The sequence below is a fragment of the Osmia lignaria genome, chromosome 2, assembly GCF_051020975.1.
Source record: "Osmia lignaria lignaria isolate PbOS001 chromosome 2, iyOsmLign1, whole genome shotgun sequence".
Classification (NCBI taxonomy): domain Eukaryota; kingdom Metazoa; phylum Arthropoda; class Insecta; order Hymenoptera; family Megachilidae; genus Osmia; species Osmia lignaria.
The window spans coordinates 9,449,431-9,464,677 of record NC_135033.1 but is presented as its reverse complement, the minus strand read 5'-3'; the positions used below and the strand labels follow the sequence as shown (position 1 = coordinate 9,464,677).

At 32.5% G+C, this 15,247-nt stretch overlaps 3 protein-coding genes across 8 annotated transcripts; 2 read left to right on the top strand and 1 right to left on the bottom strand.

Moving 5' to 3' along the window:
- Window positions 1-1,044: 1,044 nt before the first annotated feature.
- Window positions 1,045-7,273, bottom strand: IntS6 (integrator complex subunit 6). 6 transcript variants are annotated; one of them, XM_034333773.2, is made up of 10 exons: window positions 6,674-7,273; window positions 6,471-6,548; window positions 5,752-5,793; window positions 5,059-5,298; window positions 4,807-4,987; window positions 3,994-4,718; window positions 3,642-3,917; window positions 3,226-3,559; window positions 2,405-3,148; window positions 1,045-2,313 (listed from the first exon to the last, which is right to left on the bottom strand). In XM_034333773.2, exons 1-10 carry the CDS (start codon window positions 6,821-6,823, stop codon window positions 2,105-2,107), a joined length of 2,979 nt encoding a protein of 992 aa, XP_034189664.2. In that variant the 5' UTR covers window positions 6,824-7,273; the 3' UTR covers window positions 1,045-2,104. The 6 variants fall into 6 exon arrangements, with proteins under 6 accessions (XP_034189664.2, XP_034189665.2, XP_034189666.2 ...); XM_034333774.2 differs by having other exon boundaries at window positions 1,049-2,313; window positions 6,707-7,273; XM_034333775.2 differs by lacking the exon at window positions 5,752-5,793 and having other exon boundaries at window positions 1,051-2,313; window positions 6,674-7,272.
- Window positions 7,274-7,640: 367 nt separating this feature from the next.
- Window positions 7,641-13,734, top strand: LOC117608525 (DNA (cytosine-5)-methyltransferase PliMCI). The gene is made up of 11 exons (XM_034333772.2): window positions 7,641-8,452; window positions 8,537-10,402; window positions 10,477-11,094; window positions 11,174-11,503; window positions 11,577-11,728; window positions 11,795-12,129; window positions 12,204-12,315; window positions 12,394-12,543; window positions 12,616-12,782; window positions 12,856-13,096; window positions 13,182-13,734. Exons 1-11 carry the CDS (start codon window positions 8,329-8,331, stop codon window positions 13,413-13,415), a joined length of 4,329 nt encoding a protein of 1,442 aa, XP_034189663.2. The 5' UTR covers window positions 7,641-8,328; the 3' UTR covers window positions 13,416-13,734.
- Window positions 13,735-13,952: 218 nt separating this feature from the next.
- LOC117608528 (calcium load-activated calcium channel) lies at window positions 13,953-15,098 on the top strand. The gene is made up of 4 exons (XM_034333779.2): window positions 13,953-14,138; window positions 14,233-14,310; window positions 14,405-14,724; window positions 14,818-15,098. Exons 1-4 carry the CDS (start codon window positions 14,078-14,080, stop codon window positions 14,908-14,910), a joined length of 552 nt encoding a protein of 183 aa, XP_034189670.1. The 5' UTR covers window positions 13,953-14,077; the 3' UTR covers window positions 14,911-15,098.
- Window positions 15,099-15,247: the final 149 nt, after the last annotated feature.

Sequence of the window (15,247 nt, the reverse complement as noted above, 5' to 3'; positions counted from 1 at the left end):
ATTTACAAAGAGTAGAGTATAGATATTTAGTGTCCCTATAAAAAAATGTCAGGCTGATTATCTTACTTGAGATTTATTATTTAAATATAAAAGGGCAATAAACATGATTTTTATATAAAAGTAGATTTTAATATAATCGAAAACGTATTTAAAAATCAGTCTTACAACTGATACTAGAAATTTTTAAAAGCCCCTTTATCTTTAAATTTAATATACATATATGTAATTTAATGATAGAGATATGTTACAGTTTATTAGCATGACTTAACATGACTTTTTAAAAAGTTTCTTCAATATTTACATAAATTGCTTGATCAATGTGTTTCTGATGTACATGAACTATTTATAATTTATGAACCTGATCAATTTGTAAGATAATCTTCCTGATAATTAAGTCTAGGACATATCTACCTAATATTTGGTCAAATCACTATGACTCCTTATACATAGACAATAACAAGTAACTTTGACTTTAGTTTTAAAAGTATGTTTATGAATCATTGCTATTTCTGTGTATTTTTTCAACCCACTTCCATCCAATATCAAACAAATTTCTATAAAAATTAAGTATGAAACATACAAATTTTATTTTTCTTACATTAAAAACGTTCAATTTTGATTTTGAAAAAAACTTATACATCCTTCCATGCAAGTCTTTGCAATTTATTGGAATGAAAAAATTTTCTAAAGATTATATGCTACCATTTATTACTGTTTTCATTAACAATTTTATGTATATTTATTGCCGTTTCGACATACTGTTTTATAAAATAACTTTTTAAACTAATATTAACTTAAAACGTTGCCAAAGTGGGTTAAAAATAAATACAAATTTTCTTTAGATTAATTTCAATAGCATTAGGCACTGTCAACCCCTCATTGAAAATTTTTTAATAATTTCAGTACTAGGTACTAAATATAAATATTTGTTTTTATGACAGTTTGTAAAGCTAACATTGTATATATTGAATATCAGAAAAAAGATGTATTATGAGCAAACAAGTTCTATTTTTAAAGTTTTTTAATTTAGTGAATTACATAATCAAATATAGTATACTTCTCTTACTTACAAAATGTAAAATTTTACAATTCTTTTTTTAACAGAAGATATGTATTTAACTTCTAAAAATTCGTACTTAAGCGTCTTTTCATTTGTTTATAGAAATTACACTTGAATTTAACTTTACAGTATTAACAACGTATATAACAAAATCTACAGAGCATATTACGTACTGATGAATTTGGTTTTTCATTTGAGTTCTGGATGACAATACTGTATACTAAATCTTTTATGGAAAAAAGATGAAGATAACACAAAAAATCTACCTATTTTCCTTTAGAACTTATATACTTTTGATTGTGCAGCTGGTAGAACGGCGCTATTTGATTAATATTGTACTTTTTTGGGGTATTATATTTACATGAATTTGTTTACAAAATATAGAAATTTGGATGATTAATAATTATTATTAAAGAAATAAACCCAAATCAAAAGAGTCTCAAATGCCTGCATTCGAGAAGTGAATAAAATCTCAGATAATATTCTACAAATCAACGTGCTGTTATTTTTATTAACGTTAAGTGAAAAAGTTTAAAAATAATTACATTTTATATAGTACACTAACAATTTAAAATAATAAGCTTGAAATATTTATAAATGTTACCTATGGAAAAACTTTAAAATTAACAATTCTGAATATTTAATGAACACAATTATAAAATACATTTGTAAAATCACTGAATCGATACTGAACAGAATTTATTATCGTAACAAACGTTCTGATCTTAGTTAGAAAACGAAATAATACATTACTTCTACCAACTGTACAGTCATAAACTGAAAAAAAAACAAGTAAAACAAAACACTGAAGCTATGTATCCCTGGTTGACATCCAAAATGCTATTTTCTTTCATTTAGATTTAACAATTATTATCACTTCACATGCCTTGGCAACATACATCCTTAAACACTAATTCGCTTAACGTTTTACAGATGTACGACTTGCTTGTTAGGGTACCTTGTATCCTATTTATACTTTCTGCATTATTTATCGAATTCTTATTCTTTCTTATCGAAATAATGCCCTGATTATGCAATGAAATCTTAGCTTATTTTTGTGGCACCATTGTGATTCACTTTGTGGTTTACAGTCCAGTTATCCTCTTGTATAGTTTTCAAATACTCTTCTAGTAACGATGCCAAATTACGTCTTTTAAATCGTAATGATTCTTTCACGATATCTCGCAAAAATGCAAGTCGTATATCTAGAGTCCCTTGAATTTGGTGTAAATGTGAAAATAGTGTCGCATAATCTGTAACAAGATTACAAAACGTTTATAAATACTACCGTATCATGATTTTTATGTTACCGTTTAATATATATCAAAGTACATTTCAACTTACTTGTACCTCTTCTCCGTACTTCTTTATAAACAAGTTCTCGAACGGACAAATTGTGTTTTCTAATATCTTCCAACTCTTTTTTCGTTAAAGCTTTTTCTTTTTCTACTTTAGTCTCGCATTTCTCTTCGACATGATTGGACAACCTTTCTTCGACTAAATTTTCAACCTTCACACTATTTTCAACACAATCGTTAAGAGGTAGTTTGTTACATTCGTTTTTAATATTTTCGTTCTTTTCTGTTTTCCCTTCGATCTTAGAAGCCTCGATGTTATTGACTATCGGTGTCAAAGTCGGCGGAGCGTCCATATGATTGTTAGTATGTTCTACTGGAATTGGTTCAAAAACTGGTATCGTCGGCATTTCTGCTACTCCGTTTACTAATTTCTCTGGTAAATTCACACACGGTGTACTCGATACACTAGGCGTTGAGTTCACGGTAGTTGGTGTAACTTGATTTGAATCAGCAGTTGGAATCACTTGATTTTTTGTTTCGTCGACCCATGGTACCGGTGAGTTTGGTGGAGTATTTGTAGGTGTATACGACGGTCTTCGTACTACCACGTCTTTAGGAATTGGACCCGGTTTCCGTTTGTTTGGTGGTGGCTTCGAAGCTAACGAACCTCCTCCATCTGAAGCGGGCATGGTACGTTTCAGACCGCTCTTCGATGCCGAAGATGTTGCGCCAACCATATCAATATCCGCTTCGTCAACCATCATTCTTTTATCTATCTTGAAAGGATTACCTAAAATGAAACCACGAGTAATTAAATCATCTGAACACGAACCCTTTAAACGACTTTGGTTCTTAAGTTCTAATTACCAAACATATGTTGTCTAACAGGAGCACTTTCAATTTCCCTTAAAGGCGGAGTCATACGTTTCAAATATTCTTGATAATTTCCCATTTGAGCTAGGGGCATCGAATGAACATAATCATCATCGAGTAATTTCGTATGTAACAAACCAGGTTGCAGAAAATTTGCGCGCATTCTAACAACTTGATCTAAAAGAGATTTCCGCGGAACATCAAACGCGTTCCTGTAACTGTGCGCGCCACGCTGTTGATTTCTAACTAATCCAACTACAAAGCCACCAAACTCATTTAGTTGATCCCTCAATCCCGTAAATTTGTCTTGTAATAATGGATGTGATACCTAACGAAACAAGAAATTAAATTATAAAATAACGTGAACTATTTTTATAATAAGCGATTCATTCTTTTAAAGAGACATTTACCAAGTCTTTCTTTAAAGGAGTTCTAGGTATAACTCTTACACCTTCCGTTATCGTCGTTGTACTACCATTTACTAAATTTTTCGACATATTGGCAGTAGCGAGTTGTTTAGAAAGAACCTCGTTACAAAGTCTGTCGAATTCAATTTTAGCTTGATTCTTCAGTCGTTTTAAATAATTTAACACGCTATAGGACAAAGAGTTATCCATATTATCAGGTATTAACGTTTGTGCTAAGGGCGCAGGAGCACCCATCCTAGTTAAAGCTCTTCTGAGGGACTGTAAAACAATAAAATGTTATTGAATATACAATAAGTTTAATTACCTAATTATTTGAGATTAATTAAAAACTTACCGCTGCATAATAAGTGGGCATGGTTCTCATGTAATTTTGAAACTGTGTTCGCCATTCGTTTGTTGGCTTCAATCTGTGCACTTTGAAAAGTTCTTCCAACAAAGGTAAAAGAACTGGATAATTGTATGGCATAACAAAAAGATTCACACACGTTAAGTTGGTACTTGCTTTTAAATATCCAAATGGATGGCCCACGTCACTTGATTTATATGAATTAGCTACAAAAACTTGCCAACAAATTGTTGGTTGTTTTCTAGCCAGTATATATTGCGTTAAAGGGCTCGGTTCCAATTCGTATTTGTCAAATGGAAGATTTTCTATCACCATAGGCTCTTGACTGGTACAAGTAAATTTCACGTTTGGATGTGCTGACCTAGGAGGCAAAGAACTAGCACTAAGGTCAGGCCAAAAACTTTCTGGAATCGGCCAGAATCCAACTGCAAAACCTTTCTGTGCGGATCTTGGAACGTAAATCAGTCTTCTACAAGAATGCCATGCGGTATTTCCTGGTACTGTTGGATTAAGAGGGTAATTTCGCGTTCCATTCACTGTACTGTTTTCGTCTTCGTTTTCATCGTCGTCTGCGTGTTGTGCTTCATTGGTTAAAGGTGGAGGATCGGGTCCAATTTTTTCAAAATTTATTACCACACCAGACTGTACCTTTTGTACCAATGAATCTATACACTGCATCATCATTCTGAAAGATGTTATACAATACGAACGACCTACAATAAATAATGAATTATTTAAATCGGTATTTTTTACATATAAGAACCTGATACATTGTACTACCAGCAAAAAAATATTAAATACCTCCTGTAACTTCACACATAGCGTCTATAGGAGAAGAATCACTTGCCACTAAACCAGTATCTCTCTCAACAGCTGGTGTTCCAGATAAACGTAATACCAAAGAAAATAATCTTTGATCCCATCTAAATGGCTCTTTTGTTAGCTCAGATCCAGGTATAGGAGAATGCATCGGCAATGTAAACTTTTAACAAAAATTTAAATGTTTAGTACATTTTCGATCTTACTTGTATCTTTTAGATAATTAAAACTCACATCTTGATTGACTCCGCTATTAGTTGTATATTTTCCTCCATCTGTAATGACAACAATTACCGATGGTTCCAAATAAAAAGGGCATCTTCCTTGACCGTACGTATCTATGCCTGTCTGCATCCGATTTATATTCAAAACATCTAAAGCATGTTTTAAAGCAGCACCTAATGTTGTCAGTCCGACGCATTGTAAATTTTTAAGTTCATTCATAAAAGTTGCTAAATTTTCCTTCCAGCCAGCCTAGAATAAAAAAAATATTTTCATTTATAAGAGTGACACAAATGTTGTTTGCATTTCCTGTCACTGTGACAAAAGTATAAGATTATATATTATTAAAACATTATTTGTATTAAAAATGTTTTAATTGGAATTCTTTATTTTTAACAAATATGATGATAAGGTTAATGGCTCAAGAAAGATACAAAATTGCAACTTGTTATCAGGTATGTACTTCTGTCACTAAAGTTCTGCAATAATAGAGGAGCGAAAAGAACCTCCATGTAACATTAAGACAATAAAGAATAGCTATAAGAAATTTACATTTATTATTTATCCAAATCTTATCAATTTCCATCCAATATATCTTAATTCTTTATTGTCTCAAGTACCGCTAACACATGGAAAACTCTTTTTTTACTTCTCTACCATTATTAAACCGGTGACAGTACCTTAATCCTTATAACAATTTTCAACCTTGGCCTGTTCTTGAACCATGAGCCTGACCACTGCTAAACCCTGAAATAAAAAAAATCTCAACTTCAGATTACAATAGATCTAATTTTAATGCATGACTAAACAACGTATAATTAGATTATGAGAATTGTTTTGTAACAATAATGATAGTAAGAAGGAAAACATTGATAAGATCAAGTGAATGAAAATTTCAGGAAGGTAAGAGGAAAATTGATTTAATCATTGGCTACAGATTTCATAAATTTGGCGCGCATGTATTCAATAGAGAAAGACCCTCGTGGGTAGGCTCCCCACCCCGCGCGTTACTACCCACAATACTGTTCTTCCGTAACGGTGGACGGAAGATACGGCAAGTGCACGAATGCATTTTGTTGCCTTCTTACTGCATATTAATTATTCACCAACCAAAGAGCACAAATAATACAGCAATCAACACAAATACATCGACCCGTAACGTGAAACAATGAATCATGGATGCATTTGAAAGGGAAACTGAAAAACATTCAAAAGGAAAATTAACACGTAAAACCTTATGTACGGGACACTGTACTTATGGCAGCTAACGTAGAGAGCGTACGTGTGCATGTGTGTGAGAGAGATAAAAAGATCTTATAAATAAGAGAGAGAGAGAGAGAGAAAGAGAAGGAAAGGGAGAGAAAGAAGGACAAAAAGTACGAAAGATGCGAACGTAAAGGCAGTGAAATACGAAGAAAACATACCTTGATATTCTGGGGCGGATCTTCGAAGGTCAGGAGCATGTAACGATCTCCACGGCTTTCCGGTGATCTTTGTCTTACCTAAAAAATGGATTATCGTTAAATAATAATGACGACAGAAATGAAACATCGTGCCGTTTTTATACACGCTGCTATTCTCGATGATGGTGTACGAGTTGACGACTTGGCAACCACGATAATCGTACCTCCCGGCCGGGAAAGCTGTGTGACTGGCGTACCTTCACGAAAGTCTCCACGGCGCTCTTAGCTACATCCAAAAGTGTGGGTCGCCCGCCCAAATATGCCCTCTGATTCATGGAGGCCGACGTGTCGATCAAAAAGACTATTATGGTCATCTTCGCGAGGCGAACCCGCTCGTTCTCGAGGTCGTAACTGCGGCCCGAGACCTCCCGTAGTCAGAACTAGCTAGCTAAGAGTCCTACGACGGCGTGGCGCATAGCTGCTTCGACCATTGAACGCTCCCGAATACGTTCTCTGAAAAACTTCTTTTATCGTAACGGCGCCCGCTTCGCTCTTACTCTCTTTCGATCTGTTTCTTTTTCTTTTCTCTCTATCTCTCCCTCTTTCTATATGTGTGTATGTACGATATATATGTATATATATATATAAGTATTTAGTATATATGTATGTTTTTTTCTTTTTCTCTACACCGAACAGAATCTACTGCTACGCCGCGGACCTCTGGTGCTCGAATGTGCCTAGTGGACAGCGGCACAGGACAGCAGCTGAAACGCAACCACGAGATCGCGAGTCGCGAGTCGGACAGGTCTGTCTGCCAGCCTGTCCGCTTGTTCTCTCGTACGTTCCTCTCTTTTCCTTTCCCTATTCTCTAACCCTTGCTTTCTTTCTCTTTTCATCTATTCTCCTTCTCTCTCTAACGTTACTCGACGCCCTCTATCTTTTCTGTTTCGTATCTATCGTTCTGTCGTTTTCGACCTGCCATCTTTCTTCTTATCACGCATGTGAAACTATCTTTTTTCTTTTTTGATCGTTCCTTCTCTTTCAGTTCAACGAGAATAAACGAAACTCTTTCTCTCTCTCTCTTTCTGGATTTCGTTCATCTTTGTTGACGATAGTTTCATCTTTCTTGTAGTTACACTGCGTCGCAAGTCACGTGACATTGTGAAGCTTTTTTTCTATTGGTTATACCCTTTCTACCATGGCTTCGACATTACTTAGCTGAAATGTGATGCATTTCTAAGTTGTGTGAATACATGTATCGTACTCCTGTTTACTTCTATCGAATAGAGTGGTCGGTTTCTATATTTTTACATGTAACGATAGGTTCACGCGATATGGTAAAGCTAGGTTTGTTTCGGTCCTTCAACAGTAGGTATAGGTTTCCATGTGTGTATGCGTGCATACATGCAACCAACCAATCGCATACTTCAGGATGCACTATTTAATCCTCAAACCCTATATTCAATGTAAAATTAATTCACGTCATAATGTACTCAAAACTGATAAATTCTTACAAATACGTATATTAAAGTCTTCTTCGGTAGAGACTGAATCAAATAATACAATTTAGCAAATCATACAAATTTCTAATGATTGTTAATAAATACAAAGAAATTGGCTTAACATGATTTTAGCGGAATCGTTTTCATATAAACAGGCTTTGAAAGATTTTGGCGGTACAACAACCATTAGCATTAACATGTCTCGTACTTAAGTGAGTTCCTAATTGTAAAAATATAAAGAAACGTGTTCATTTGTAATTGTTCCTGACGTTATATTTCTCTTACGTTTGCTGGAATTTGCACATAAGAAATTAATATTTTAAGAAAATAATAAGGGTTGTAGAGTACTTGAATAAAAGCAGTCATTTTAATTCAGTATGATATCCGCTACTGTACGAAACACTGAAACTTATGAGACAGAGAAACAAACAAAGGTTGAGGATATCCAAGTACAACAAATATCTGTAAACAACTGTATTGAGGAAGAAAATAAAAATACAGGTAAGTTGTTTAAATATAATTGTGGTAACATACAGAAAAGTTGTAAATAATAAAGAAAAATAAAATTTAATTTTCATTCTTCAGTGATTGAAAACATGATACTTCAAGAAACAAGCAATGATAGAAGAAAACTTCGTAATGGAAAGTATGTTAATGTAGAAATGTCTAATTTAAGTAAAATTAATGGTGATATCACTAAAAATCGTTCACCACAACAAAAAACTCAACCAAAAAGATTCAATAAAAGAAGAAGCAATGTAACCGAAGAGTTAGAAACAAATGTTCCTATGTTAATAGACGATGAAAATCTAACACCGAATATTGAATCAAACATTAACTTAAATGAACAAGAAGATTTAGGCGATGAACCTGAAAGTAATATGCTAAAAAAGACCAAAACAGACAATAATAATGTACATATTAAAAGACCTATAATATCGCATCAGAAACCTATTAATGTACAACAGAAATGTGAATATTGTTGTCAGAAACTAACAAGCACAGATCTGAAAATATACCCAGGCCATCCTAATGGAGCTATAGAAGAAATGATTGCATTAACAGATCCTAAATTATCCTTATTCACAGGAGAGGAAACTATGGTTTATGAAGGTGATGAAAGACCACAAAACAAAATAACTCACTTTTGTGTGTATGATAAAAATGGACACTTATGTTCTTTTGATACTGGCTTAATTGAAAAGAATGTTGTACTTTATTTTTCTGGTTATATGAAACCTATTTACGAGGAGAACCCATCCCCAGAGGGTGGTATGCCCACAAAAGATATAGGTCCGATAAATGAATGGTGGGTGTCAGGGTTTGATGGTGGTGAATTAGCCCTTATAGGATTTAACACAGCATTTGCAGAATATATATTAATGGAACCAGCCGAAGCGTACGCGCCATTTATGGATTCTGTGAGAGAAAAAATTTATATGAGCAAAATAGTTATAGAATTTTTGTTGGACGAAGTCAATCCTACTTATGAAGATTTATTACATAGATTACAAACCATAGTTCCACCAAAAGGATTAGCTAGATTCACAGAGGATTCTTTGTTACGATACGCGCAATTTATTTGCGATCAAGTAATATCTTTTGACGCATCCGCAAGACCAGAAGATTCTCTCTTGATTACAAGTCCATGTATGAGAGCGTTGATAACGCTTGCAGGTGTGACATTAAAGAAAAGAATTGCGTTGCGCGGAACCCACTCGAAAGATCAAAAGAAGAAAATTACTTGGACCAAAGCCACAACTACGAAATTAGTTAATAATATGTTTGAAACATTCTTCTCCGATCAAATAGCCACAAATGGTGATAAAGAAATATCGGGACCTAAAAGACAAAGATGCGGGATATGCGAGATTTGCCAACAACCAGATTGTGGAGTTTGTACAGCTTGCAAAGACATGATTAAATTTGGTGGGTCTGGTAGAAGTAAGCAAGCCTGCAACATGAGAAGGTGTCCAAATATGGCTATACAAGAAGCTAATGATTCGGATCCAGAAGATGATGATCTCAATGATATGCTAATAGAAAATGTTAAGATTACTCAAAAAATGATTTTGAAAGAATTCAAACATGTCGAAAAAGAAATTACATGGGTGGGAGAAGCAATTATAGATGATGGCAGAAGAACATTCTATAACTCGGTTATTGTCGTTGATGAAGAAATAAAAGCAAATGATTATGTACTGATTGAATCGAATGATCCCACGGTTCCATTACAAATAGCTAAAGTCATATATATGTGGGAGGATAAAAATGGTGCAAAATTGTGTCATGCAAATTGGTTCAGAAGGGGTAGCGATACTGTACTCGGTGAAACATCAGACCCCTTAGAATTGTTTTTACTCGATGAATGTGACAATGTACCATTCGCTTCAATTAAGTCTAAGGCTACTGTTATTTATAAAGCTAGTCCTAACAACTGGAGTGAATTGGGTAATTATACTGCCTGTTATTGGGAACATTATAAATTATCTGTGTTTTAAATGCCCATTAATTATACATTTCAGGAAATGCAGATATACTACCAGAAGATGAAATACAAAATAAAGATGGAAAAACATTTTTTTATCAAAAGAAGTATACACCGGAGACTGCTCGTTTTGAAGATCCATCTCCGGATCCTATATGTCCGCGAAAAGAAATCAGTCACCGATTTTGCCCCGCTTGTGTGCGATTTACAACGTTACAGTGTTACTATACACCAAAGGTTTTTGATCGAGGAGAAGAGAAAAGTAGTAAAGAAGTAATATATAACATGGTAAAATATAAAGGCGAAGAATTTACAGTTGGATCGTCTGTATTTTTAATGCCTGGAGCTATAAAATATAAATATACATCTATATCTCACATTTCTACGAAACCAAAGAAAGGACAAGTAGACGAAGATATGTATCCTGAATATTACCGAAAATCATCGGATCATGTAAAAGGATCAAATTATGATACACCTGAACCATTCCATATTGGATATATAAACGCGATATATGCAAAAACTAATAGTAAATTAGTTGCAGCTTCTGACATATGGATTAAAATAAATAAAATGTACCGGCCAGAAAATACGCACAAAGGACTTTCACTGATGCAACAAGTTGATCTTAATATGCTCTACTGGAGTGACGAGGGTAAAATATTATAATAATAAATATAATCCTTACAGGAATATGTATATTGATAAATCTAATTTTAATTTAAACATTTCAGTTTGCGACGTGAAATTTTCGGATGTAGCAGGAAAATGTTACTTGATGTATTCAGAAAATTTAGATCAGTCCGTAGAAGAATGGACTTCCACTGGTCCAAATCGCTTTTACTTCTCGCAAGCTTATAACGTCCCGGAGAAAACTTTTGTTGACCCACCAAATCATGCTATGAATATTGGGAAATTGGGGAAAGGAAAAGGAAAAGGAAAAGCAAAATACAAAAATAAGAAATTAGAAACTAATGATAATAAGAAAGTAATAAATAAACCCATAGATTATTGCACTGTGCCAAAAAAACTGAGGACACTAGATGTCTTTGCTGGTTGTGGTGGTTAGTGTAAAACTTGTTACTTTTTTTTTGCAATTGCTGAATACTCTACTTTTAATTAATATTTTTATTGCAGGATTATCTGAAGGATTAAGACAAGCTGGTATTGTAGATAATCAATGGGCGATTGAAAAAGATGAACCAGCTGCATGTGCATACAGGCTTAATAATCCTAATACAACGGTATTTTGTGAAGATTGTAATGTACTTTTGCGAATGGTTATGAATGTAAGTATAATTGTTAATATAGAATAAGTAACAAGTTTCAAGAATATATTTGTATTATTTTTGTAGGGTGAACTTTGCGATAATAGCGGACAACGTTTACCTCAAAAGGGGGAAGTAGAATTGTTATGTGGTGGGCCACCGTGCCAAGGTTTCAGTGGCATGAATCGTTTTAATTCGCGGCAATACTCATTATTTAAGAATTCTTTAGTAGTATCGTCTTTGTCTTATTGTGATTATTACAGACCAAAATTCTTTATTATGGAAAATGTTAGAAATTTTGTATCTTTTAAAAAAAGTATGGTACTTAAATTAACATTAAGGTGCCTTGTGCGAATGGGTTACCAATGTACATTTGGTATTCTGCAAGCTGGGAATTACGGTATTCCGCAAACAAGAAGAAGGTGAGAAATATTTAAATTCTATTGATTAAATGTTTAATTATTTATATTTCTAATTTTCATTTATGTATTTTTAGGTTGATTATATTAGCTGCTGCTCCTGGAGAAATCCTTCCAACATATCCAGAACCAACTCATGTGTTTAGTAAACGAGCATGCCAGTTAAGTGTTATCGTGGATAACAAAAAGGTAAGATATAATTGTTATTTAATATAAACTTGAATTATCTGTATAAATACCTTAATATTTTTTTTATTTTTTTCATAGTATTCATCGAACTGTGATTGGACAGAATCAGCGCCGTACAGAACAATCAGTGTTCGTGATGCGATGTCTGATTTACCTAATATCCGAAATGGATGGAATACAGAAGAGATGACTTATGGCGATGAACCAATATCTCACTTTCAAAGAAAAGTAAATTATTAAGTGTTCACTAATATTAACATACAAGTATTAATTCATGAAATATATCGCATTTACCTTTAGGTAAGGCCTAAAGAACCTGATGCTATATTGAGAGATCATATCTGTAAAGATATGGCACCTCTGGTTGAAGCACGAATAGCGCATATTCCAACTGCTAGCGGATCTGATTGGCGAGATTTACCAAATATTGCAGTACGTTTGAGCGATGGAACATACTCAAAGAAACTGTAAATAAATTAAATTCATATGTGTTACAAGAAAATAATTAATTTGATGAATAATAACTTGTTTGTGTTGTAGAGAATATACTTATCATGATAAAAAAGCGGGTAGAAGTTCTACTGGAGCATTTCGTGGTGTATGTAGTTGTTGTACGGGCAGAACATGCGACCCAATGGATCGGCAATATAACACTTTGATTCCTTGGTGTTTACCTCACACTGGTAAACGTCACAATCACTGGGCAGGCTTGTACGGTAGATTGGAGTGGGATGGATTTTTTGGTACTACTATTACTAATCCAGAACCTATGGGTAAACAGGTACGTGATAAATATTTTTTGTTGTATTAAATTATCTTCTATTTTAACTCTTATTTGACTATTCAATATTTTCATTGATTAACAGGGTCGTGTTTTGCATCCTGAACAAACAAGAGTTGTGAGTATAAGAGAATGCGCCAGATCGCAAGGTTTCCCAGACTCTTTTCGATTTTATGGAAACATACTTGATAAACATCGGCAAATCGGCAACGCAGTTCCGCCACCATTAGGTGCTGCTTTGGGTTTTGAAATTAGAAAGTGTTTAAGAAATGAAAATATTGATCAATCAGCCAACAACTTAAATGGTTTTAGTGATTGATAGCATTTTAAACGTTTTTTATAATTAAATGCTACACCTAAGTTTAATGGTAGAATAAGTTATAGATTATTTTTTTATCTACATACATTTATCATCATGTGTTCATTAAAAATATGTAGATGCTTTTATTCTTTACATGATCAAAAGTATTATGTAACACATATGCAGTATGCAATATTAAAGTTTAACAAGTGGAATTAAAAGGTCGAAAGCAGTATTTTAAATTAAATGATTAGATTCTGAAAAATTCGTATATATCGAGAACCTTATATGATATGTACATATTGTATCTTTTTATAACTATAAGCTAAACATAATATTGTTTATCAACATACTTTTAAAAGGAAAGTACTGATAAATAAAGTTTTCAAAGAACATCAGAAATATTCATTATGAAATAAAAATTCATCATTGTTTTTATCTATTTGTATTGTATGTACATAAATAAACAAAATTTATTTTATCTTTCAAGTATAAACTTAAATATATCTTGTTTATATACTTCCTTTATTACATAAATAATAAAAATTAATTTCACACCCATTCACAGCAATTCACAGTCATTCAAAATCACTTCATGAATTGGTGTATTTAAAAGAGCAATATTTGGGTTACATGTCTAAATAATTTAAGCAATATTTAAGAAATCTTTTTCTGTCAATATGTGGGCAGATACTATTTTAATTGTATTTATAAGTATCTGTACAGCTTTATTAGGAGAAGGTAAAAAATTTCTTTTATTTATTGTTTTCTTAGGTTTGAGGTTATTTTCTTATTTCCATATTACATTTTTCACTTATATTTAAATTGTTTATAGGTTTAACATGGCTAATGGTTTATAGAACAGAAAAATATCAGAAGTTAAAATCTGAAGTAGAAAAACAAAGTAAAAAATGTAAGTTCTTGAATCATAGTAGTATTAATTATACATAAAATTGCTTAGTAATTTAAATAAATTTTAAACTGTTGTTTAATATAATTCATTCCAGTGGAAAAGAGGAAAGAAGCGCACGGGGATTCATTAGACAAACAGCAAAAGAAAAAGATTGAAAGAGAGGAAGAAAGATTAAAAAATAATAATAGAGACTTATCTCTTGTAAAAATGAAATCAATGTTTGCAATTGGGTTTGCATTTACTGCTCTTTTAAGCATGTTTAATAGCATATTTGATGGAAGAGTTGTGGCAAGGTTGCCTTTTGTTCCAATTAGTTGGATACAAGGTTTATCTCATAGGAACCTTCCAGGTGATGATTATACAGAGTGTTCATTTATTTTTCTTTATATACTGTGTACCATGAGCATTAGACAGGTAAACACATATTTTTCATTAACACTTACATCTAATTTAATTGAATATTTGATTTGACATGTTTTTGCTTAAAATAGATATTGTTATTTACAGAATATTCAAAAACTACTTGGATTTGCTCCATCTAGAACAGCAAGTAAACAGAGTGGAAGTATTTTTGGCCCTCCACCACAACAATTTAAATGAATTTAGAAAAATTTTATAAATTAATTACATATTTGCCATTCTACTACACTTAATGAATGACTGATAATGAAAGAGAAGTTTTCATATAGATTAAAATTGAAGCTTAATATATTATAATATATACTTAATGTATATATTATCTTTTTAAAGATATTTAGCATACATACAATAAATATATATTTAATACTGATTTTTTTTTAATTTGTATATAATACATTGTTTTAATAAACATTAAAGGATTGTTGATAACTAATTATTTGTTAATGTTTCTGAATGTGAAAAAATATGATTTTTATAGAAACATAAAAATGTAACGATAATCAGAAATATTTAAAAA

Coding starts and splice junctions, on each gene's coding strand:
- IntS6 (XM_034333773.2), bottom strand. CDS start 6,823: ATGACCATAATAGTCTTTTTGATCGACACGTCGGCCTCCATGAATCAG. Junction 3,918..3,993: donor TGCCCACTTATTATGCAGCG/GTAAGTTTTTAA, acceptor ATTGTTTTACAG/TCCCTCAGAAGAGCTTTAAC. Junction 3,149..3,225: donor TGTTAGACAACATATGTTTG/GTAATTAGAACT, acceptor GTTTCATTTTAG/GTAATCCTTTCAAGATAGAT.
- LOC117608525 (XM_034333772.2), top strand. CDS start 8,329: ATGATATCCGCTACTGTACGAAACACTGAAACTTATGAGACAGAGAAA. Junction 8,453..8,536: donor GGAAGAAAATAAAAATACAG/GTAAGTTGTTTA, acceptor TTCATTCTTCAG/TGATTGAAAACATGATACTT. Junction 12,130..12,203: donor ATTCCGCAAACAAGAAGAAG/GTGAGAAATATT, acceptor ATGTATTTTTAG/GTTGATTATATTAGCTGCTG.
- LOC117608528 (XM_034333779.2), top strand. CDS start 14,078: ATGTGGGCAGATACTATTTTAATTGTATTTATAAGTATCTGTACAGCT. Junction 14,139..14,232: donor TACAGCTTTATTAGGAGAAG/GTAAAAAATTTC, acceptor AATTGTTTATAG/GTTTAACATGGCTAATGGTT. Junction 14,311..14,404: donor AGAAAAACAAAGTAAAAAAT/GTAAGTTCTTGA, acceptor AATTCATTCCAG/TGGAAAAGAGGAAAGAAGCG.